Raw genomic sequence first — 24,861 nt, 5'->3', positions numbered from 1 at the left:
GGCAGAGCCTGAGTTCAGATTTCAGCCAGATTTTATTGCAGATTTGTCACCAGCAGCAGCAGAGCTGCGCCCTGGTCCCCTCCCTGTGGTGACAGCAGGACAGAGTGCCACCAGGGATGGAGAGAGGTGGCAGTGGGGCCCTGCTGACATTGTCAGTGTCACAATGGGGTGGGAAGGAACAGGGCAGACCCTGAGTTCAGATTTCAGCCAGATTTTGTCCCCTCCCCGTGGTGGCAGCGGGGACACAGTGTCACAACGGGGTGGGAAGGAACAGGGCAGACCCTGAGTTCAGATTTCAGCCAGATTCTATTGAAGCTTCGTCCCTGGTCCCCTCCCCGTGGTGGCAGCGGGGACACGGTGCCCCCAGGGATGGAGAGAGGTGGCACAGCGCGGCACGGAGCAGTCCAGGGAAGGATCCCCCGTGTTCCCCAGCAGTGGGGGGATGCTGGCAGCTGCCCCGCTCCGGAGCTGCCGCCTCGTGGGAGGTGCTGGGGGCCGGCCCGGCCCCGCTCCCTTCCTGCTTTACCTGTTCCTAATTGCGGCAGAGCCCGGCAGGAATGGCAGCCTCTGCTCTGCCGGGGGCAGCGATCCCAGCCGCTTCTCCCACCAGCCTTGGGCCGCCGCCAGGGTGTGACTGGAACGCGCTGAGGCCATGGCAGGAGCTGGCAGTGCCACTCGGGACCCCCAGCCCGCTGTTAGCACACGCTGCAGTGCTTGGCCGTCCTGCCCCTGCCCCGGCCCGGGGGCTCCCTGCCCCGGGAATCCATCCCGGGCTTGGGGATGGGCTTCCCGAAAAAGAAACCCTCCTCCTCCGAGTCTGAGTCCGAAGATGAGGAGCAGGTGGGGCACCAGGAGTCCTCCTCTTCCTCCTCCTCCTCCTCCTCCTCTGTGCCATCCCCTGCCCGGGCGCCGCGTCGGGGACGGGAGGTGCCTGCCTGGAGCTCTGGGTTTCCATTGCCTGCAGCTCTTCGGGGTTCAGGGGACCCCAGAAGGGGTCTGGGCTCGTTGGGGGGCTCTGGGCCGGGCTGGGGGGCTGAGGGGTGGCCGGGTGGGGGTCCCAGCACCCCTGGGTGCTCCTTGGCAGTGTCACTGCTCCGCTCCCGTGGGGCTGCTCCGAGATCCTCGGGGCTCCTGAACGCGGGGTGCACTGGGGGCTGCTCTGAAAACGCCTCTGCAAGAGGGGAACGGGGTGTGAGGGAGGGAGGAGAAGCTGAGCCTGTCCTCCCACAGCCCTCCCACAGCAAGGGACACAACGGGCTGGCACCCAGCCGCCCACCCCCGGCTCCCACCGTGGGGACTTTGTCACCAGTTCCCACGGTGTGACATTAACAGGAAAGTCCCCAGAGCCTGGCTTTGCTCTCACCCGTGGCAGCAGGATCCTACCAGCCCCAAAGCCCCCTGGATTTGCTCCTACTCCCAGCTCCCACCCCATGGCAGCAGGGTCCTACCATCCCCAAAATCCCCTGTATCCCTGGATTTGCTCCCACTCCATGGCAGAGGCTCCTACCATCCCCAAAGTCCCCAAAATCCCCTGGATTTGCTCTCCCCCCACGGCAGCAGCTCCTACCATCCCCGAAGTCCCCAAAATCCCCTGGATTTGCTCTCCCCCACGGCAGCAGCTCCTACCATCCCCTTCCCCTCCCTGCCCGCCGCCCGCCGCTGCCGAGCTCCTGCCGGCGGCTCCGGCCGGGGGCCCGGGCGTGCACTCGGGGGATGGAGCGGAGGCGAAAGCGGAGTCCGAGGAGTCGGAGGCGGTGGAAGAAGCGTCCTGGCCGCGGCTGCAGGTGTCGGAGCAGAAGAGGCGGCCGCGGCGGCAGGTGAGGGGCTGTCCCCGCAGCGGGGCCCGGCACAGGCTGCAGCACAAGCAGGAGGCTCGGGCGTGCCAGTGCAGCCCCTGGTGCGTGACCTGCTCGCTGTCGGCACCTGCGGGGCGGACACGGCTGAGGGGAAAGGTGCTTCGAAACGAAACAAAACCAAAAAAACCAAACCAAAACAAAAAACTACCCCAAAACAACAACAAAACAAAACAAACAAACCAACCAACACCCCCCAAAAAAAAAAAACCCGAAAAAAAACCCCCAATCCCTCCAAAAACCAAAAAAAAAAAAAAAAAAGAAAACCAAACCAAACAAAAAAACTTAAACGACAAAAAAAAAACCCCAAAAAACCCCCCAAAACCCCAAAACAAAACAAAACCTCCCCAAAAAAAAAACCCAAAAAAACCCCAACCCCCCACCAAAAAAACCCCAAAAACCAAACCAAACCAAGAAAACCCCAAACCACAAAAAGAACCCCCAAAATAAACCCCAAAAAACCCCAAACCAAACCAAACCAAACCAAAAAAACAACACCCCCCAAAAAAACCCCCACAAAACTAAAAAACCCCAAAAAACAAAACAAAAGAAAAAAGAAAAGACAAACCACAAAAAACCCCTAAAATAAACCCCAAAAAACCCAAACCAAACCAAACCAAACAAACAAAAAAAAAAAACCAACCCCCCCCCCTCGGAAAAAACCCAAAAAAACCAAAAAACCCCCCAAAACCCCCAAAATCCATGCTCTGAAGTGTGGGGGGGCCCTGCAGGGTGGCGGCCGTACCGATGGGGTCCCCGCACGCCTGGCACGGCTCGGCAAAGAGGCTCTCGAAGCAGCCCCGGCAGCAGGGGCGGCCGCTGCGCATCACGTAGCGCTGCCCCCGCAGGGGCTCGTCGCATTCCAGGCAGCAGAAATGCTCCAGGTGCCAGCGCCGGCCCTCGGCCTCGATGCACTCCTCCATGAAGATCAGCTGGAATGGGACAAAAAACAAACCCCAGGCTCTCAGCACCCCACGGTGCTTTGCTGCGCTGGGTGGTGATGTGTCGGAACTCAGCGCATCCCTCCGGGTGGCCAGGGTTCCCCAGGACCCCAGACCCTGGCACACAGCCCAGAGCACCTGGGGATTTGATTGTGACCCCTGGAGCGAGTTACCAGCTTTGTATGAGGACCTGAAAGTCACAGAAGTTTAAATAGCATAATAATAAAATTATCACAGGGTGAAAAGGTCGATTTTAGGATTTTTGGAATGGGGACAAGATGGAGGAACTTGGGCATGTCCAGCCTTTCTTCTTCTTTTTCTTGGTCTCCATTTTCTGCAGTGATGTTGGCACTTTGGGGTGCAGGGAGCTGCCAGGCACAGCTCAGAGCAGGACTGAGAGAAGAGAGGGGGAGAGAGGATGAGAGGGAAAGAGAGTAAAAGGGCAAGAGCGTAGAAAGGTAAGAGAGCAAAAGCGTAAGGGGATCACCTTCGGTGGCCACACCATTGTTTTCCAGTTGTTCAGTAACTGAGGGATCTCAAAGCTTGCTTTCATTTCAATCTCACTTATAGTTTCTATATTCTCAAAATCTTTTGCCAGGCAATCATATTGATAAGGCTTTCCTGTTCCATCTTGCCCAACAGGCACCCACCTGGTCGCAGGAGGCACAGCGGGGTCGGAAGAGCTCGGCGTGGTGCCGGCCGCAGTAGATCCTCCCATCCTGCTGGAAGTAGATGAGATCCACCAGCTGCTGGTGGCAGAAGTGGCAGGAGAAGCAGGATGGGTGCCAGAACTGGTCGCCCAGGCGAGACGCCGACACCCCCGGGTCCCCTTTGTTCAGCCTCCGGCCGCACTGCAAGGCAGGGGGACACCAGGTTTGGGGCAGGGCTGGCTTTTGGGGACAGCTCCCTGCCAGGGGAGGGGAGCTGGAGGGACAGCTCACCTTCCTGCAGGGACAGCCGTGGCAGGGCCCTGGCACGGGGCACGCCAGGCCCTGTCCCAGAGCCTCCTGTCGGCGGCGGGCGCTGAAGGCGCGGAGCTGGCGCCGCTCCTCCTCGGCGAGGTCGGGGCAGTAGCGCTCCTGTGGGGCACGGGGGTCAGGGGCTGGGCTCTGCTGGGACACCCCCATCCCATTTCCTCTTCTATCCAACAACCTCAAGAACGCTCCCAGCGCAATTACAAACACAGTCAAAACCTCCTTCTTAATCAGCCTAATCCCGATAACAATCTACATCCACTCTGGAACAGAGAGCCTCACCTCCTTCTGGGAATGGAAGTTCATTATAAACTTCAAAATCCCCATCAGCCTGAAAATAGACTTCTACTCCCTTACCTTCTTCCCCATTGCACTGTTTGTATCATGATCTATCCTACAATTTGCAACATGATATACAACCTCAGACCCTTACATTACAAAATTTTTCACCTACCTACTATTCTTCCTAATCGCTGTACTCATCCTAATCATGGCCAACAACCTATTTGTCCTATTCATTGGCTGAGAAGGAGTCGGAATCATATCCTTCCTTAGGAGTTTAGCTTTTATCTTTTCCAGACATTTATAATCCTGTAATTCTTTAGTGGTAAACTCTAAACTTTAGTGGTAAACTCTAAACTCCACACACAGTGTCGGCTGCTGCTTTCACATTTTCACACAATTCCTCTCTAGGCCTGGGAATCAAACACCTCACTGGTCAGGCCCTGAGAGATGGGAACAAAAGGGAATTGGGGGAGCAAATTTGGGGTCAATGACTTCATTACCTGCAGCTGTAATTGGAAGATTAACCCTCAATATGCAAACGGCCCAAACTTATAAAAGCGTGAAAACCCCGTGACCCATGGTCCATTTTTGGGTGGGCTTCAGCTGCATTTAGGGCAGCTGAATAATAAATAAAAGCGCTTTTTATTCCCTTAATTTGGCCTGGCCTCTGTTTTTAGGGAGTCTCGGCAGCAGGTGAGGCCGGGGAGGGGAGCAGCAGCCGGGGAAGGGGGGTCTCACATCGCAGTCCTGGGGAGGCAGCTGCTGCAGGAGCGCTCTGGCGCGGAGCCGCGTCCGGTCACAGGCAGAGCCCGGCTGGGGCGAGCACGGCGGCACCTTGGGAGAAACACCAAGTTCAGAGGGGGATTGAAATGTGTTTAAGGGGCTGAAATGTGTGTTGAGGCCCAGAAACGGGGTGGGAACCACCCACCTCGGGGGGCTCCAGGTACTCCTCCAGGGCACAGCCGGAGTCGCTGTCGGAAGAGGCTGGGGGGAGGCCCCCGGTGGTGCCGCAGGGAGAGGGCTCGTCCTGCTGGGGCCATGCAGGGCTCGGCAGGGACATCAGCTGGGGACAGAGAGAGAGCCACAGGTGTCAGACACGGGGCAGGGAGCAGAGATCCATCCCTGGACACAGATCCTGTGTCCCTGTGGCTGCAGGACAAGCAGCTCCTCATCCCTTGCAGGGACCTGGGGCACATCCAGCTGGGATGATGCTCCAAGGCACCACAACCTTGAGATCTTTGGCTGAACCACTGCAGGAATCCAAGGGATTTTTGGGGGGCTCCTTTCTCTTTGGGGGTTACAGCAAACCCACACTGAAGATACAGGCACCTGGCAGGGCTGGGGGTTTGTCTGCTGAGCAGGAAGGGATGGGATGGATGGGATGGGATGGGATGGGATGGGATGGGATGGGATGGGATGGGATGGGATGGGATGGGGATGAAGCCAGGCAGAGAAGACTCCAAATGCCCAAGCCCAAACTGGAACAGGTTTTGGAAAATAGCAACACCCACAGCAGGAGCTTTCCCCCAGCTGCCACAGCTAATCCCAGGTCTAGTGGCCCATCCCTGAGTGGGAACAGACCGAGGTTGAGCCCAACTCAGTGGAAAATAATTCCTTCCCCTCGGGCTGCCATTGTTCTGCCCAGGGCTGTCCCAGCCCACAGCACACGCCTGGCTCAGGGTTAGGCAGTGAAACCCATCCGGAGCCCTCCCCTCCTCCCCACGTGGGCTCTTTCCACCACGGCGCTTCCTTCCTGCCCTGGCTTCCCAAAACAAAGGCCAGATGCTGATGTGGTGGCGGCTCCTGGGGTTCCCTGGATGCCAGCCCAGAGCCTGACGCCCTCAGCCCACACTTCCTGCCCTGCCATGGGGAGCCAGGGTGGGATGGAGGGGAAAATCACGGAGCTGTGACCAAACACACCCAGGGATTTGCCCCTGCAACGCCCACCACGGATGGATCAACTCCTCTGGAAAACATTCCATGCATAAAACAGTCTCGGGGATGAGGGGTGAGAACCCCCAGACCATGAAATTTTGGTCCTCCTCCACCTCTGCCACCACGAGGACCCGTTCCCTGCTCCACACTGGGATGGTGCTGGTGTGTCCCCCCTGCCAGGGACATCCCAGTGTCCCCAGTGCTCCCAGCAAACGCCTCCTGAGCAGCACCTGGGGCTGCTGGGATGTGGCAGGGGCAGCTCTGGGGCCCGGAGCAGGTGGGATCAGCTCAGGTTTCCCTGCCCTGCTGCCGGGTCAATGATTAACACACCGGCTAATCAGAGAGATAAAACAAAAAGGGCTGCTGGCTTTTCCCTGCCATTTGGGGTCTGGAACCCTGGGGGGATGCAGGGCGGGTTTTTTAGGGTGTTGTTCAAAGCTGTGCTTTGCGATAGGGATGAAATAATCTGGCTGGACTGGGTGTTTGCTGCCCAAAAAGAGCCCTGGCCTTGCTGGCTTGGTGAGGGACCACAGCCGGGCCAGGGAGAGCCTGGGATGCCGAGTGGGGACCCTCGTGTCCAGCCCCAGCTCTGCTGCTGCCTGGTTTGGGAAAATGTCCCCATTTCTCCCTCCCGTGGGAGGTGGGGGCATTCCCAGGCTGTGCGGGCTCATTAAGCCTCCAAAGCTGCATTTGTGTAATCTCTTGGAACTTTGCTGTTAATTAGACCCCTGCGATGCTCGGGGGACTCGGGGGGGTGGCAGTGCCAGCCTGGCCCCGTCCCCGAGAGCCGCAGGGACCCCAAGCAGGGCCACCAGCACGGGGGGGGTGACCCTGGGGTGGGGAGGGCGGCTTGGGCAGGGCGGGGATGTGCCGGAGAGCCCAGCCCAGCCCAGTTTGATGTGATTACAGCGGCTGGCAGCCGTCTGGGCTGTAAACAAGTCCCTGTAATTAGCCCCAGACGGTGACAGAGGTACGCGCCTCCCATGCTAAAGAGCCAGGCAGCCCCAACAGGTCTGGCTCCTCCGCTCGCCAGCCCTGTCCCCTCTTCCTTCCTGCCCTCCCTCGCTGCCTCCGGGCTCTGCTGCCGCTGCCCTGCCCTGCCAAGGGATGCAGGGATGCTCCCAGCCTTGCCCCGGACCCGCGGCGGAGGTGGCACCGTGGTGGCACTTTGGGGCAGCGAGTCCCCGAGAAGGGACGTGCGACAGACCCGTCGGGCAGGCTGGGTGGCACCGGCTGTCATTTGCCTTGGCTGCAAATCCTCCGTCCTGCCTGTGGGAGCTCCTCCGGATGCGTTTTGCCCGAGCTCCTCTCTCGCTCTCCCCAAAGGATCGGAAGCCGTCGCGGCTCCCTGGGTACAAGAGGCTGAAATTCCTGGGAATGTTAATGGGATTTGGCTCGGCGGGAGCAGCCCCCGTCTCCAGCTGGCTGTGGGAGCCCGTGTGGGCTCTGCTGCCAAGGTCACACATTAACCTGGAGCTCAGCCACCCCAGCCTGCTCGGAATTCAGCGCAGGCTCCCCGTTCCCAGCCCGCCCAGGGAGCCGCATCCCATCCATCCCCGCCTCAACTTCGCTTCTGCAGAGTCCCCAGGGAGACACAACAACTCCAAAAAGCCCCTCAAAGCAGCGCTGGCAGCTCCCAGGGGCACAGATCCACGCTGGCCTCACCCACGGGATAACCTGTTTGTGCTTGAGCTCCCGTCAACACAGCTGCAGAGGCAGGAACAGAGATGCAGAGAAATGAAGATGCAGAACAACAAAGATGCAGAGAAATAAAATGTGGAGGAATAAAGATGCAGAGCAACAAAAATGCAGAGCAACAAAGATGCAAAGAATAAAGTTGTAGAGAATAAAGTTGCAGAGAAATAAAGATGCAGAGAAATAAAGATGCAGAGCAACAAGGATGCAGAGAAATAAAGATGCAGAGCAACAAAGATTCGTAACAACAAAGATGCAGAGCAAAAAGATGCAGAGAAATAAAGATGTATAACAACAAAGATGCAGAGCAATAAAGATGCATCTTTTGGGGTGAGATAAGCTGAGGTCTGGCCGGGAGAGCCGGAGCAGCAAGTCCTGCCCGACCTGGAGCCGGTCCCACCGAGGAGCCCTCGGTGCCTTTTGGAGCTGGGGTGGCACCAGGTGGAGCAGCCCTTGGTGCCACTGCTGGGCACAGCAGAGTCGTGGCCCTCGCTTTAAAAACGCCTTTGCAGCCCCCCCAAACGATGGGGAAGGGTCTCAGCATCCTCAGCACCGTGTCACCAGAGGGGACCGTGGCCTGTTGGCTCACCAGGGGATGTGCCAGCGCTGCCAAAGGCTTTTCCTGTGTTTTCCCGCGGGCACGGCAGGAGCAGTAATCCATTAACCCATTAACCCACCCTGGCTCACCCATTCGTACACCCGCAGGTACGGACCGAGACCCCCGCCCCTCCTCTCCCTGAGGCCACCGGGGCGAAGATTCGCGACCCCCTCCTCTCCCCGTGACCACGGGGATGGAGATTCGCGACCCCGCCTCTCCCGGTGACCTCCAGAACGGAGCCCCCACCCCTTCATGTGGCCACCCCGGCAGGTCCAAGGGGTCCAGCTCCATCCCCGCTCCCGACTGCTCCCATTCCCTGCCGATCCCAGGGATGGTGGCACCAGCGCTGCCCGCGCACCTGGCAGAGCCTGGCACGATGGAACGCGCGTCACCTCCCGCTCTCAGGGGACATTTCCCGAAAACAAAGACAGCGATATTATCTCCTCCCCACCCCCCCAAAAAAAATAAAATCTCCAGACAGCTCAAACCCCCCTGCTCTGCCTCACCCCCTTCCCCTCGCAGCAGGACCCTCCCGCTGCCCCCTGCTCTCCTTCCCCCTCTCCCCCAGCTCCATCTCCGCTCGGAGCTGGCACAGCCGAGCCCGGCACTCCCTTCCAGCCTCACGTACCTGCCCTTTCCCGGCGCTCCGGGCCCCGCTCTCCGCCGCTGCGGGCTCGGCCGCCCGCTCCAGCCCCGCCGTCCCGCCCTGCTCCGGAGCACGCCAGGGAATGGAGCCTGGGCTGGGAAAACTTCGCAAAGCGAAAGGAAAACATCCAAGCTCAGTCAGGGAAACGCTTTTTTTTTTTTTTTTTTTTTTTTTGCTCTTTCTTTCCTCTCTCTCTCTTTTTTTCCCCCTGCCTGCCCAGGCACTGGCTCCGCGGCTGCCGGGGTCCTAATTAGAGGCTTTTTAGCCTAAACCTCGGGAGGCAGCCAATGGCTGGAATTCCAGGGCAGGCAGGGAGGGGAAAAGGGGGGGGGACATTAACCCTACAGGGGAAAGAGCTGCCGATGACATCTGGCTCGCTCCTACCTCTCATTTTCCGAGCGCCCGCGCCCTTCCCTCCATCTGCGGCTCGGTTCACCCCAGGTTGCCGTTTGATGACTTTTTATGATCCCGCGCGGTGATTTATTTCCCTGCCGAGATCAGAAAGAGTTGAAGCTTCATGAAAGAGGGGGAAGTGTCATTACACCCCAATTTAGAGGTGGAGAAACTTTGGCTGGGCTCTCACAAAGGAGTTAGCCAGCGGCAAGTCAGGATGTCCCAGTTTCCACAAGCCCTGCACACCTGACGAGGCTCCTCCAGACTGCAGTAATTCCACCCAGGCGGGAGTCAGGGGAAAATTGATCAGAGCACAGCGTCCTGCTGGTGTTTCTGTGCATTTCTCACCACGCTGTAAGATTTTCCTGCCTGCTGATGTGGCTTTGGGGATGAGAACTGACACGGCATCCCCCAAAAACCCCCCAGGTCTGCAGGGACCAGGCTGGATCTCTGCCACCTGCGTGGTCCTGGGAGCTGTGGCTGGTTTTGGGAGCCCTGAGGGGTGCAGATGGCTCGTGTTGGTGCTGGGACCAGGGCTGGGAGTGCAGCCAGAACTCACAGGGGTGGTGATTTGGCAGAGGAGGTGCCAGGCTCCGTGACAAGCCCGTGGCACTGCTGGGTGAGGCCGTGCAGGGCGGTGCTGGGCACAGGCTGTGGTGCTGCTTTATGGAAACGGTTGCCCCATCCCAAGGTCAGGTTGGATGGGGCTTGTGATGCTTTCTTAGGATTTTAGCTTTTATCTTTTCCATACATTTATAATCCTGTGATTCTTTAGTGTATAACTCTAAACTCCTCGCGCAGTGTCAGCTGCTGCTTTCCCAATTTTACACAACAATTCCTCTCCAGGCCTGGGAATCAACAACACCTCACTGCCTCAGGCCCTGAGAGATCAACAAAAGTGATTTATTTAGGGGGAGCAAACTTGGGGTCAACGACTTCATTACCTGAAGCTGTAATTGGGAAATTAACCTCCAATATACAAATGGCCCAAACTTATAAAAGTGTGAAAACCCCGTGACCCGTGCTCCATTTTTGGGTGGGCTTCATCTGCCCTAAATGTACCTGAAGGCCGTCCAATAAATAAATAAATAAATAAATAAATAAATAAATAAATCTGCTCTTTATTTTCTTGATTTTATTTGATCTCTGTTTTTAGGGAGCCGGGATAAGGAGCAACCTGGGATATTGGAAATTGTCCCTTTAAAAAGGATTTTTAAAGTCCCTTCCAACCCAAACCATTTGAGGATCCTCTGCACAATCCTCTGAGCAGGGGGAGAATCAGGAGGAGGAAGAGGAGGGGGGAAGCACCCCCATGCTGCTCTCCCCCCTGTGCAGGGGTCCCAGCGGGGCTGGCACTGCCCGGGGTCCCCGTGAGGTCCCCGATGTCCCCACGCTGTTGTCCTGGTCCCTGCAGCTTTATCTTGGCCCCGTTGCTGTTGGACTTTGTCCCCGTGGGTGGTGACAGGGCCCCCCCTCGTCCCCTGCTCCCCCCCATGCTCCTCCATCCCTCCCCAGGGCGGAAAAATTCACGGGCAAAGTCCTCCTTGGGCACCGGGGGGGGGGGGACACAGAGGGGTCACCGGGGCTTTCCCGAGGTGGCATCGGCCACTGCGCCTTGGCAACAGCCCGGGGGGTGGCCCCAGTGTCCCCTCAGAGGGCGGGACACGGCTCAGTGGCTCTGTGTGGCCGCAGTGTCCCCTCGGAGGGCGGGACATGCTCGGTGGCGCTGGGATGAGGAGCTGGCAGTTCCCCCGACGCCCCTCTAGAGTCTGCATCAACTCCCGACCCCCCAAATCCCCCTCCCTGACCCTTCCTTGAGAAACCTCCTGGCCCTGAGCCCCCAAATCCCCCTGCATTGACCCCCAGCCCCTCTCCCTCCCCCGTTCCCCTCCACCGATCCCCCTTGAGCATCCCCCAAACCCAGACCCCCAAATACCCCTGTGCTGCCCCTCTCCTTCCCCAGACCCCCAAACCCTCTCACTGACCCCCAAACCCTCTCACTAACCCCCAAAACTTTCCCCAGACCCCCAAACCCTCCACTGACCCCCAAACCCTCTGTGACCACCCCAAACCCCGCACTGACCTCTCAAACCCTCCATTGACCCCCCCAAACCCTCCACTGACCCCCAAATCCCATTCCCCAGACCCCCCAAACTCCTTCCGTCCCTCCCCTTCACGCTGACCACGCCCACACGACCACGCCCACCCAATCACCGCCCACCAGGCCCCGCCCCCTCAGCGCCGCCGCGCCCCCCTGGCGCCCCCTGGCGGCCTCGCGGCGCTGTCGCGGTGTCGCTGCTCCGGCGGGCCCGGCCCGGCCCCGATCGCTCCGGGCCCCACCGGGGACCCCCGGACCCGCCGGGCCGGGCAGGGCCAGGGCCGGGCCGGGGGCCCCGACACGCTCTGAGCCCCGGGAAGGGCCGGGCCGGGGGCTCCGGGCCGCAGGTCCCGGACGGCGGAGCCGGGAGCGCCTCAGGTACCGAGCAGCGCCCGGAGCGCGGCCGCGGCATCGCCCCCGTCCCCCTCCCCTCGTGCCCTCCCCGGGCTGCCCCGGCCGCCCCTCGCAGCCAATTCCCCGGGAGCCCCCCGAGACTCGCCCCTTCCTCAGGGCCCTCGTTCCCACGGGCTCTGCAGGCCCGTCCTCCTCCCTCCATCCCCTTCCCCATCCCTCCAGCCCCTTCCCCATCCCTCCAGCCCCTTCCTCCTCCCTCCATCCTCCTCCCTCCATCCTCCTCCCTCCATCCCCTTCCTCCTTCCTCCATCCTCTTCCCCATCCCTCCATCCCCTTCCTTATCTCTCCATCCCTTTCCTCATCCCTCCATCCTCCTCCCTCCATCCCCTTCCTCATCCCTCCCATGTCCCTGCAGCCCGATCCTCCTCATCCCTGCAGCCCCTTCCACCTTCCTCCATCCTTTTCCCCATCCCTGCATCCCCTTCCCAATCTCTGTATCCCCTTCTCCATTCCTACATCCCTTCCCCATCCCTGCATCCCCTTCCCAATCTCTGTATCCCTTTCCCCATCCCTCCATCCCTTTCCTCCTCTCTCCATCCCCTTCTTCCTCCCTGCAGCCCCTTCCCCATCCCTCCATCCCCCTCCTCTTTCCCCCATCCCCTTTTTGCCCCTCCTGCCCCCAGAGCTGTCCCCCTGCTCCCCCTCCTTTTCCTGGCTCTGTCCCTGTGTGTCCTGGAGGGGCTGATGTGGGTCCAGGTGCTTTTCCACACGTGGTGTCCGTCTGTCCCTGTGCAGGGGGTGTCAGGCTGCCCCCCTGACCCTTTGGGATTAGGGGAACTTTCTCCAGCTCTGGCTTTAAGGAGGGTGTGAAGGCACGAGGGGCTTCTGCAGCCTGGGGGGTTTGGGAGGATGGGAACAACCTGGGAATTCGGGAGAGGCTGCTCCAGGCAGGTCTGAGGAGGGTTTGGGTCGGGATCCTGGGAGTCTGGGTGGGGCTGGTGGCCTTAGGAGGGAGCCAGCCCTGCTGTGGGGACCCTGCAGGGCTCTTGGGGTGGTTTTAGGGACTGGCTGGGCTCTGAGCTGGCAAACAGGGCTGGGGAGGTGAGCTGGAAGTGCAGAGCAGGAGCCTGGGGAGTCGGGAATCTCAGTGGCTGTGTGGAAGGGATGCTGATGAAAAATTCACCAGTGAGGAGCAGGGGGAAGCACCCAGGGAGTGCTCAGGGATCTCCTGGTGGTTTTTTAATTCATTTGTTCAATTCTCAGTGTAAAAACTGTCCTTGGTAAGCCACAGCACTTCAGGCCGACCCCTCACAGATGGCGGTGGAGGGAGAGGAGTGCAGGAAGAGGAGAAAAGGCAGAAGGTTTTCTCCCAGCTCCTATTCCTGGGGGAATTGCTGGGGTGGGAGTGGGAGAGCCCAGCCAGAGAGGAGCCAGCCCCCAGTGCCCAGATGAGCTGGAGCAGGATCTGTGCTAAATTCCTGTGAGGTGAATGAATAAACCCCTGCAGAGGCCAGGAGGAGCAGCAGCAGGCTGGGGCAGGGCGTGGGGTGGCACAGGGAAGGGCTGGGGCTGCTCTAGGGCTGGCAGGTGTGTGCAGGAGGGCACCTGGCACCGCCTTTGTTTGTTCTCAGCTCGCACAGAAAGAAACTTTCCTCTCTCCTGGGCACTTGGCAGGGCTGGGGCACGGTGGGGAATTCTGCAAGGGCCAAGAGGTGCAGTGGGAGGTGATTTATGGAGCTTGTTTTTGATGTAGAAATGGAATGGGACCCTTGGGCAGCTCTGCCCCCTCCCTCCACACTGGAAGGGGCCCGGGGCAGCTCTGCCACTCTGTGAGCTGTGGTTTCATTGGGAGGAGGGGGAGGCAGAGTCTGGCAGAGGGAGAGACTTGAAATGGAGAGAGATTTCCAGTGGAAAGAGGTTCCAAGGGAAAGAGGGTCCCGATAGAAGATGTTTCCAATGGGAAAAAGTTTGCAATAGAAAGAGGTTCCAAGGGAGAGAGGGTTTCAAATGGAAAGAGGGTCCCAATGGAAAAAAAAGCTTCCAATGAAAGAGATTTCCAGTAGAAAGAGGTTCCCAGTGGAAAGAGATTTACAATGGAAGGAGGTTTCCAATAGAAGGAGGTTCCAAATGGAAAGAGGGTCCCAAATAGAGAGAGGTTTCCAAATGGAAAGAGGCTCTCAATGGAAAGAGATCCCAAATAGAGAGAGGTTTCCAAATGGAAAGAGGCTCTCAATGGAAAGAGATCCCAAATAGAGAGAGGTTTCCAAATGGAAAGAGGCTCTCAATGGAAAGAGATCCCAAATGGAAAGAGGTTCCCAACAGCAGGAGGGTCCCAAATAAAGAGGTTTCCAGTGGAAAGAGGCTCTTAATGGAAAGAGATTCCAAATGGAAAGAGGTTCCCAATGGAAGGAGGTTTCCAATGGAAGGAGGTTCCCATGGAAAGGGGGTCCCAAATAAAGAGGCTCCCAATGGAAAGAGGTTCCCAAAGTGCCATTTCCTGCCCTGGTGACGGGCTGGGGATCCTGGTGGATCAGGTGGAGACACTGAGCTGCTCTCAGGGCACACCTGGCATCATCCCCTGTCACCTGCCCAAGTTCCCACCAGGGACAGCAGAATTTCCCATTTCTCACTACAATTAAAAAAAGCAGGAATATTTCTCACTGTGAGTGCAAAACACAGGAGTGCTCCTCACTGCCTCCCTGCCTGATCCTCGCACTGACTGGGTCAGATATCAGAATTTTGGTGTTTTCTGGGACAGATATCAGAGTTTTTGTGTTTTCTGGCCTTTTTTTTTTTGCTTCTCCTCCTCCAAAGCAGAGCAGCTGCTGTCCCCTGACCCTGAAGGACCTTCCCTGCACTGAAGGCACCTTCACATTCCTCAGCAGCAGCAGCAGCTGCCTCACCACCCCTGGCTGCTCAGTTTTATTTCCTTCACCCTGCTAAACCCCACTCCTCTCTAGGATTCCAAAGCCAGGAAATAAAATGTATCTTAATTAATTTTTTTTTTAAAAATTATTTTTAGCGGTGTGTTTTTCATCGTTGTGCAGAGTTTTCTGTGTTGATATAAATGTAATTAATTCAACACAAAATGCACCTGCTTTCCTTGGGTTGTCTGAAGGGAAGTTCAGTCACTCTCCCACCCCCTGCTTTTGAATTTTCTCTGCTTTTATCATTGTTTAATTGTGTTCTCCTTGCCAGGTGGAAGATGGGAGTGTTCCCCTCCTGTTTTAGGTGAAACCTGCTTGCCATGAAATCCCGAGGGAGGTAGAGGGACTGCAGTGGGAATTCCTTCTCACTCCTCCACAACAAATCCAACAACTGCCTAATGGTAAGAGTTGGTTTTGATTAACATTTATGGCATTAATCAAGGAGCAGAGCAAAGAGTTGGAGCTCCAGACTCACAGGGATGGGGAGGGCACAGCTGGACAGGGTGGGAGAGGTGGATTTTGGGATTTGGGATCTGATTGTGCCACCTTTTGTGTCCTGTCCCCAGGGATTGCCTCTCTGCCTGGCGTCATGGGGAGCTGCTGCAGCTGTCTGTGCCCAGACAGCATCCCAGACAACCATCCCACCAAATTCAAGGTAAATTTTTGTCCTTCCAGCCCCATCAGAGGGTCTGGGACAGCTCTGACTGCACGAGGGGAGAGCAAACTCCTACACACAAGCATCCCTCCAGAGGATTTGCAAATTCATCATTTCTAGTGATGAATTTGGTTTTTTTTTTCTTTTATTTTCCTCCCTTTCCTTAAGAAACTCCTGCTGAAAATGCATTTGTTGCTAAATTGCCTCTGCTTGGGAAATGCAAGGAAATGGGGGACTGGAGAGAAAAACCTTTTATTGCTCAGGGCTGTGTTCCAGAGCCTGGGCTCAGCCACAGCAGCTGAGCTGCCAAGGGCTGCCAGCTCCTGCCAGCCACGGATCCCTGCTGGCAGCTGGGAGAGAGGCAGCAGGAAACGGGGGGAAATCCATGGAATTGCAGGAAATGGGGGAAATCCATGGAATTGCAGTGCTTGGAGCTGCTCAGGGACACCTGGGAGCCCTGTCCAGCTCTGGGTCCTCACGGCAAGGGAGATGTGGAGGGGCTGGAGGGAAGGGAATGGAGCTGGAGCAGCTGGAGAAGGGTCTGGAGAGTCCTGAGGGAGCTGGGAAGGGGCTGAGCCTGGAGAAAAGGAGGCTCAGGGGGAATTTGGGATTTTATCCCAGGGAACAGGGACAGGAGGAGAGGGAACGGCCTCAGGCTGGGCTGGGGAGGTCAGCGACGATGAGAGAGACAGGGAGACTCTGAGAGATGGTCAGAAGAATCCAAATTTATTGTGGACTAAAAATCGAAATTTATTGTGGCCTACCTATGCTCATATACTATTTTGGGAAGGCTAGAAATGTTTTATTACAATGATTGGGTTAATAATCATATAAACAAACTTCAGCATTTTACAGCATCTCTCTGTTGCAGAAATCTTGGTGTAATTTTCCTATCCACCAAGTCAGCCTGGTTTAATCTTCTTGCAATCTTCAAAGCTGTTTGTTCTTGCCAAGGCATCCTGATTATCAAATCTCTTATGCTAACCAGACCCAAAGTCTTGTGTGTCCCAAAAAGGGGAGGTTTGGGCTGGAAATCAGCAGGAATTTCCTCATGGAAAGAGTGGTCATGCCTTGGAAGTGCCCAGGGAGTTCCCCACAACTTTCCCCAATCATTGTTCTTGGGAAAGGCTGTGAGAAGATCAGAAAAAAAGAATGAAAACCAATTCTGAACTTAACTTTTCCACCTGTTACCGTGAACACGCGGAATGCATTACGGAGATAACAAAAGGGCGGTTTCTTAATTAACCAACGTTAATTTGTTAATTAACACGGGTGTCCCTGCAGGTGACCAACGTGGACGACGAGGGGCACGAGCTGGGCTCGGGGGTGATGGAGCTGACGCGGCGGGAGCTGATCCTGCACTCGCACAAGCGCGACGCCGTGAGGTGGCCGTACCTGAGCCTGCGGCGCTACGGCTTCGACTCCAACCTGTTCTCCTTCGAGAGCGGCCGCCGCTGCCACACCGGCCAGGGTCAGTGCTGGGACAGGGACAGGGACAGGGACAGTGCCTGAGGGGCTGCAGGGCTTCGACTCCAACCTGTTCTCCTTCGAGAGCGGCCGCCGCTGCCACACCGGCCAGGGTCAGTGCTGGGACAGGGACAGGGCCTGAGGGGACAGGGACAGGGCCCGGACAGGGACAGGGACAGGGACAGTGCCTGAGGGGACAGGGACAGTGCCAGGGGGGACGGGGACAGGGCAGGGACAGGACAGGGACAGGGACAGGGACAGTGCCTGAGGGGCTGCGGGGCTTTGACTCCAACCTGTTCTCCTTCGGGAGCGGCCGCCACTGCCACACCGGCCAGGGTCAGTGCTGGGACAGGGACAGGGCAGGGACAGGGCAGGGACAGGGCCCGGACAGGGACAGGGACAGGGACAGGGCCTGAGGGGACAGGGACAGGGACAGGGACAGGGGCTGGGGCAGGGACAGGGACAGGGGCTGGGGCAGGGGCAGGGATAGGGGCAGGGACAGGGCCTGAGGGGACAGGGCAGGGACTGGGACAGGACAGGGACAGGGACAGGGACAGGGACAGGGCCTGAGGGGACAAGGACAGGGACAGGCAGGGACAGGGCAGGGACTGGGACAGTGCTGGGACAGGGACAGGGACAGGGACAGTGCCTGAGGGGCTCCCTGAGGACAGGGACAGTGGCCAGGGCAGGGACAGAGACAGGGGAGCTTCAACTCCAACCTGTTCTCCTTCGAGAGCGGCTGCCGCTGCCACACCGGGCAGGGACAGTGCTGGGACAGGGACAGGGACAGGGTCAGTGCACAGCGAGGGTCAGTGCCTGAGGGGTTCCCTGGGGGCTCTCTGGGGACAGCGTCACTGCCCGGGACAGGGGCAGGATCAGTGTCTGGAGGGCTCCCTGGGGCAGGGTCAATGCCTGAGGGGTTCCCTGGGGCTGGGTCAGTGCCTGGGGGCTCTCTGGGAGCAGCAAGGCTGAGATTTCTCTGCCCTTGATGCCCAGAGAGGCTACCTAGAACAGAGGCTAGACAGAGTTAAAGGAATAAAGTAGGATTTATTAAAATATAGTGACAGTGACCTCTATTTATTAAAATATAGGGACAGAGGTGCTGGGGAAGGGCTGTCCCTGTCCCCTCACCTTGTCCCCTGTCCTATCTTCAAGGATACACCTTGGGCAGTACAAGAGCCCAGCTGTGGCTCCACCCAAAAGTGGACACCTGGTCATGAATTTTCACACTTTTATAAGTTTTGGTCCATTTCCATACTGGGGTTAATTGTCCAATCACAGCTCCAGCTTCTGCAGTCCCATCCTCCCAGCTTGCTCTCCTCAATTTGCTGGTTCTGCTCAGAGCTCTGATTTTGGAACTTGGTGACAGAGGAGAAGGTTTCCCACCACGTTTCCCTGATGCTGAGAGCATGGAGAGGGAAGTGACTCATCCAGGAGCTGATGCCAAGTCACAGCAGCACTGGGAATAGTCTGGGAATTGAGGAATTACAGTTTTACACTGGTGCCTCTTGGTTCCTTCACCAGTCTGGCTCTGTTGCTTTTTAAAAAGAGCTGAACATTTCCTTGGCATCTGCATCCCCTGGGAGAAAAGCAAAAGTTGTTTCCTCGTTCTCTTAATGTGTTTGTAAACTCCAAAAGGGCTCCCGTGAGTGCTCAGGGTCTGTGTGAATCTGCACTGGCATCTGCTGCTCTTTAATGTTTATTTCAGTGGGGTTTTCCTCTCCCATCAGGGAATTTGTCCTTTGGTTTCTGTTTTTTTTTGCCTTTCGCAGGGTTGAGGATCAGTGGTGAAAATTTAACCCAGGGATAAAAGTTCTGCCCTCAGCGTGGTTTGGTTCTGTTCAGGTCCAGGCAGAGGGGAGGAAGCAGAGCTCTCACACCCTGCAGAGGTTTTATCAGGCACTCTTCAGGCAGAAATGAGAGGGGTGATGTGTTTTGTTGAATTTTCTCCCTTCTTTGAAGGATTTTATCCTGCTTATTAATTTTACCTGGAGCCCTCCTTGCTGCTGCTGCTCCCCACCTGATGCAAGGCAGATCCAGCTGGGTTTTTTTTGGTGGAAAATGAGGATCTTTGGGAGCAGCCCTTGTTGCCAGGCTGTTCCTGTTGCCATGGCCGTGCTGTGTGTGTATGTGCCAGCCTGGGATTGGCTCCTGGCCTGGGCTGCTCCTTTGGGGACAGACTCTTCAATCCCAGAGATTTTTAAAAACGTGACATTTCCATCCCTCCCTCCTGTGCACGGGGCCCAGCCCAGCTTTGAGGAGGCACTGCCTGGGTTTTCCCCTGGAAAAGGATGCAGGGGGTGCCAGGGGGGTTCAATAGGAGAGGGGAGCAGCTCACCTGGCCCCCCACACCTGTGTGGGGTGAGATTCCTCTGCACTGAGGGGGTTTAAACCAGCCTGGGCTTGTGGCAGGTTGGGAGTGGAACTGGATGATCTGTAAGGTCTCTTCCAACCCAAACCATTCTCTTTTCCATGATTTCTGCTGTTATTTCCTGAAAAATCCACAGGGTTCTTGGTTGTGGCTTGATGGTGCTAAACAACAGCAGAATAAATCAGAATTCATTTAGAAACGGGAACGACGCATATTTTTAAAATTTTAAAATATTTTTTAAAAAATATTTTAAAATATTTTTAAAGCAGGATCATTTCCTTGCTGTTCTAACCCTCCTCTCTGTCCCTGGCAGGGATTTTTGCCTTCAAGTGCTCCAGAGCAGAGGAGATCTTCAACCTGCTGCAGGACCTGATGCAATGCAACAGCATCAATGTGGTGGAGGAGCCCATGGTGGTGACCAGGAACAGCCACCCCTCGGAGGGGGAGCTGGCCCACAGCCCCCAGGGCCCCACCAGTAAGGGGACAGCACTGGGGACACAGGGCTGGGCTGGGTCTTGGTTTGAAAAGTCTGCTAAGGAAGGCAGGAACCTCCCTTGAAATGGAGAATTTGAACCCCCTCTCTCGTAATAATTGTAATTTTGAAATTAAGGGGTTCTCAGGGGAAGATATGGGAGGAGGAATAACAGTTCTTTATTAGGGAATAAAAATAAAAATAAAATAAATTAATTATAATCCCTCCTGATTATTGAAGTTAAGGGGTTCTCAGGGGAAGATACGGGAGGAGGAATAACAGTTCTTTATTAGGGAATAAAAATAAAAATAATATAAAAATGCAGTAATACAGTGATACAAAGCAACCCTGACAGAGTCAGAGCAGGAGCTGATCCCTGTGGGTCAGGGTGGGGGCACAGCCCCATTCCATGGTGGCTCAGCCCTCCTGCAGTGCCAGCTGTGCTTCTGCTGGAGCATTGGAAAGGCTCAATTCCTGTCTCCATCAATAATTCCTTAGATTTAAAGGAGGGCCTGGCCCTGGCATGGCCCCTGGACAGGCTTGTTTTACCTTCCAGGGTGTCCACAAGAGCCCAGCTCACTCTGAAAATGTGATAATTCTATTTTGTACCCATTCAATACTCCTCTGCCTTGATTCCCTCACAGGTCTGGGCTACACTGGACTTCCCAATGGATTTCACAGCTTCCCTGGAGAATCCCTGTCCTGCTCTGCAGCCCAGCACCCCTCAGTGAGCAGCCTGAGACATTCCTCTGTGGGGGAAGACTCTACCCACCCCCTCCTGGGGCCTGAGGAGCAGGTAAACCCACCCTCAGCTCTGCTGGCTGCACTTCTTGGTTTCCCTCACTCAAAGCTCAGGGGATCCTCACACCTCGTCACTCTTTTTATTCTCTTTACTTCATTTTACTCCTGGAGGCTTCTGCTCTTTGATACTTCACTAGAACTGGTGTTCTGTCAAAAAAAAAAATCTGAGTTTTATCCTCAGCTCACTGGTATTTGGGTGGCAGTGACCTGCCAGCTGTCACACAGCTCCTGAATTCAGACCCTTTTTATTTTTGGTTTTGAGGTTCAGGTTTTTGCTCGCAATTGTAGAATTTTGAGATTTTTTCCTACAAAACCCAGCTGGTCTGAGCCACCCCCAGGAAGGCCTGGGCAGGTGTGAGGGCTGTGGGGTCACCTGTGAGGACACTGGAGGGCACAGTTTGTGAGATGTGCACCGAGCATGACACAGAACCCCAGAATCACTGAGAGAAGATTAAATCCAACCTGTGCCCAGTCCCCCACTGAGCACTGAGTGCCACATCCAGGTGACACCTGCAGGGATGGGCACTCCAAACCTGCCTGGGCAGCCCCTTCCAAAGCCTGACCACCCTTTCCATGAGGAAATGTGGTGCTGTTTGCAGGGGCCTTAGGATGAGGGAAGAGATGAGAATGTTGACTCCATGTTTTAGAAGGCTTGATTTGTTATTTTATGATATATATTCTATTAAAACTATACTAAAAGAATAGAAGAAAGGATTTTATTAGAAGGTTAGCTAAGAATAGAAAAAGAAGGATAACAAAGACTGTCTGAGGCAGTCTGGACAGCTGGACTGTGATTGGCCATTAATTAGAAATAACTAACATGGACTAATCAAAGATGCACTTGTTGCATTCTACAGTAGTAGATAATTATTGTTTACATTTTGTTTCTGAGGCTTCTCAGGAAAGGATTTTTCATAAAACATGTCTGTGACAGAAAAATTCCTGCAGCTGTCCATCCATGAGGACACACAATGTGTATCTGCAGCTGCACTTATCATCTCTCTCCCAGCCCACAAAACCCAAACCAACTTCTACATTTTACCTCCCAAAACCTTCCCAACTTCCAAAATCCTTTCTCCTCTGAGGAATCCCCCTCTCCTGGTGGTTTCTCAGCTGCTTTGCTCTGGTCTGTGCTGTCTCCTCCTTTCACTGTCCCTCTGCTTCTCTCCTTGCAGTCCCACACCTACGTCAACACCGGGGAGCCGGAGCCGAGGGGCCGGCACTGTTTGCACTCCCTGCCTGAAGCCCACCCTCCTTTCCCCCCTAGGAACCACAGCTGCTCCCTGGAAGACCGGAACCCCCAGGTCTTCCTGCAGCCAGGGGAGGTGAAATTCGTGCTGGCTCCCACCTCCGGCTACCGCCGGCTGTGCCGGCAGCCCCGCCAATGCCGGCCTCACCTCTGCGCCCCCAACAACAACAACAACGAGTGCCAGCAGGGCTGTCCATCCCCACAGTGTGTCTATGAGAACCTCAACGGGCTGGTGGCCCCCAGCAGCTCGTCCCTGTGCCGGGCTGGTCGCTCCAAGGCGTCCCGGGAGGACGGGAGCTGCTCCCAGCGCCGCTCGGCGCTCCTGCACTACGAGAACCTGCCGGCGCTGCCGCCGGTCTGGGAGCTGCAGCCAGCCCAGCACAGGGATGAGGACGCTGGCGCGGCACCCACACCGTCCCCAAACGGCTTCTCTGAGGCTGGAGAGGAGGAGCCCCTGCAGAATCCCCCCGCGGGCTCGGAGCCGCGCCGCGCTTTCCTGCCCAGGCCCAGGCGCAGCCGCCTGCCCAACGTCTTCAGCTTCGACTTCCCCCGGCCCTGCCCGGAGCCTCCACGGCAGCTCAACTACATCCAGGTGGAGCTGGAGCCCGAGGCCTGCAAGGGACAGCAGGAGCCCAGGGTGGCAGCCCCCGGCAGCCCCGGTGCCCGCCGCACCGACTCCTACGCCATCATCGACCTCAAGAAGACGGCGGCCATGTCCAGCCTGCAGCGGGCCCTGCCCAGGGACGATGGCACCTCCAGGAAAACTCGGCACAACAGCACTGACCTGCCCCTCTGAGGGCCCCAAGTGCCAGCCCCGTGTCGTGGCTTTGGTCCCTGCCCTTCGCTGTGTCCTGTCCCCCTCTGAGTGTGGCTCCCTCTCTCGCCATTGCCATCCCCCGGGGCCTAGCGTGGCTCCTGCAGCTGCTGCTGTTGAGGCTCTGTCTGTCTGTCCGTCCTCCCCTCTGTGTGTTGCTCGTTTTTCAAGCCTTGTGGGATGTTTGGTGACTCTGAGGGTGGAATTCCGGTGGCACAGCCTGGGGTGGGGCAGGGCAGAGCCAGCTGGGCAGTGCCTCGGGGCAGTGCTCCCAAAACTGAGCTGCTTCAGGAGCTCTGTGCGCGTGGAGCCCGTTCCCCGTGGATTCCACACCTCCAGGAGAGCTCTGTGGTGAGGCCTCTCCAGAGCTGGTGTTTGCCTTGTGCTCCCAGCGGTGCCTGGAGATGAGGAGCTCACGCCGTGGCCTTTCCCTCCTCAGCTCACTGTTTGTTCCTGAAGCTTTTTATCCTTCTGTCCCTGTCTCAGATCCAATTTCAATTGGGCAGCTGCAATGAAACCAGGAGGACACAGAGCCATGGAGCACACACTGTGATCACAGAAACCTGATTGCCTAAAACCTTAAATTCCCTCCCCTGCTTTAGAAGAGGAGGGAAAGGCCACAACCATGAGGGAGATTGGAAGTTTGGTCTAGAAAACTTCACTTGTGCCATACCCTGCTTTGGTTTTTTTTTACCAGGGTTCTATTTGGCAGCTGCTGAGAAGTGCTGTGGGTTTATTTATTTGTTTACTGATTTATTTATGAACTGCTCCTTTGCATCCCAGTTCGTTGCCAAACTGGTGCCAGTCTGCAGCCTGCGCTCACTGGGGCTCACTCCTGCCTGGGGGGACAGGTCCCAAAAGAACTTGGTGGCTTTGCTGAGCCACCAACTGGGGGGAAAAAACCACTGTGGAGAGGAGCAGCTGGGAATGAAGAATGCATGAACTGGGGGGCTGAGCGTCAGGGTGGGAAATGGAATGGGAGCCGTGGGAGTGGGAGCGGAGCCGCCGGGCAGCCGAGCCTGGAGCGGCATCAAAGCTACACCCACGAGCCTGGCTGGGGCTGGGAGCAGCCCAGCTCGGTGTCAGGAGTGAATGTGCAGTTTGTTCTCTCAGCTGTGGGCCTGGAAGGGCTCAAATTCCGGGTACATTCGTGGCCTTTCGCTGTGGATTTCTGTCTCGATGCCGGGGTGGCGCTGAGCTGCCCCGGGATGTCCCCTTGTCCCTCCCCGTGGGACACGCGGCACCTCAGCCTGTCCCTGGATTTCTGTGCCTGTTCTGATGGAGAGCGGTGCTCTGGGGTTCTCTGGAATGCTCTGGGATCTTGTGGGATTCTCTGGGGTGCTGAGGGATCCTCTGGGGTGCTCTGGGATGTTCTGGGGTGCTCTGGGATCCTCTGGAATGCTCTGGGATCCTCTGGGGTGCTCTGGGATCCTCTGGGATCCTTTAGGATGCTCTGGGATTCTCTGGGGTGCTCTGGGATGTTCTGGGGTGCTCTGGGATGCTCTGGGATTCTCTGGGGTGCTCTGGGATCCCCTGGGATCCTTTAGGATGCCCTGGGATTCTCTGTGATGCTCTGGGATCCTCTGGAATGCTCTGTGATCCTCTGGGTTGCTCTGGGATCCTCTGGGATCCTCTGGGTTGCTCTGGGATGCTCTGGGACACTCTGGGATCCTCTGGGATCCTGTAGGATTCTCTGGGATGCTCTGGGATCCTGTAGGATCCTCTGGGATGCCCTGGATCCCCCCTCCCTGCAGGCTGTGCCCGCGTTCCTCCTGGGACAGGAGCTGGCTGCAGTGCCAAGCCTCGTGTCCCCCTTGTCCTTTTCCCGCTGCTGGCACCCATGGAAGAGGCAGGAGCCCCGTCCCCCAGCTCCGAGGGCCAGCAGCTCCAGTCCCAGGCCTTGGAAACTCAGCCTTTTGTTTGGCTTTTGGTGCTGTCCTGTCCTGTTGAGCCGTGACCCCGTTGGGAGCAAGGCCACGTGTCCCCAGTCTGAGTGGTGCCATGTTTGTGTCGCAGAACGTGGAGTTCTTGGCTTGCTGTTGCACTATAAATTCCGAGTGTGCCACGTGCTTCAACCCACCGGTTTTTCTTTTCATTTTGGAAGTCCTTGTGCTCGTCTTCCATTCTTTCATCCGTCCCTTGTGCCACCTGTAACTGAAAGGAGACCCAAGTAATATATTTTTATATGTATAACAAATGACTTTATTTGAAGGAAAAAAAACAAAAACACAAAAACAAACAGCCCCCCACCCCAAGTAATGTATCCCCCTAAATCCAGCTTTCATTTAGGGAAGTGAGAGAAGAAATTGTTTATATCTATCTATCTATATAAA

The 24,861-nt window shown here is 56.6% G+C and overlaps 2 protein-coding genes across 2 annotated transcripts; one reads left to right on the top strand and one right to left on the bottom strand.

Annotated features, from left to right (window-relative positions):
* Positions 1 to 13: 13 nt before the first annotated feature.
* PRICKLE4 (prickle planar cell polarity protein 4) lies at positions 14 to 12,006 on the bottom strand. The gene is made up of 9 exons (XM_066565050.1): positions 11,504 to 12,006; positions 8,910 to 9,030; positions 4,982 to 5,116; positions 4,792 to 4,887; positions 3,736 to 3,873; positions 3,445 to 3,645; positions 2,599 to 2,785; positions 1,627 to 1,923; positions 14 to 1,171 (listed from the first exon to the last, which is right to left on the bottom strand). Exons 1-9 carry the CDS (start codon positions 12,004 to 12,006, stop codon positions 696 to 698), a joined length of 2,154 nt encoding a protein of 717 aa, XP_066421147.1. The 3' UTR covers positions 14 to 695.
* FRS3 (fibroblast growth factor receptor substrate 3) lies at positions 11,670 to 24,861 on the top strand. The gene is made up of 7 exons (XM_066565338.1): positions 11,670 to 11,796; positions 14,971 to 15,100; positions 15,266 to 15,354; positions 16,639 to 16,825; positions 19,506 to 19,667; positions 20,309 to 20,460; positions 21,641 to 24,861. The coding sequence occupies exons 3-7, from the start codon at positions 15,289 to 15,291 to the stop codon at positions 22,508 to 22,510; spliced, it is 1,437 nt and encodes a 478-aa protein (XP_066421435.1). The 5' UTR covers positions 11,670 to 11,796; positions 14,971 to 15,100; positions 15,266 to 15,288; the 3' UTR covers positions 22,511 to 24,861.

Source organism: Molothrus aeneus, chromosome 24 (genome assembly GCF_037042795.1).
Source record: "Molothrus aeneus isolate 106 chromosome 24, BPBGC_Maene_1.0, whole genome shotgun sequence".
Classification (NCBI taxonomy): domain Eukaryota; kingdom Metazoa; phylum Chordata; class Aves; order Passeriformes; family Icteridae; genus Molothrus; species Molothrus aeneus.
This window is presented reverse-complemented; position numbering and strand designations above follow the sequence as displayed.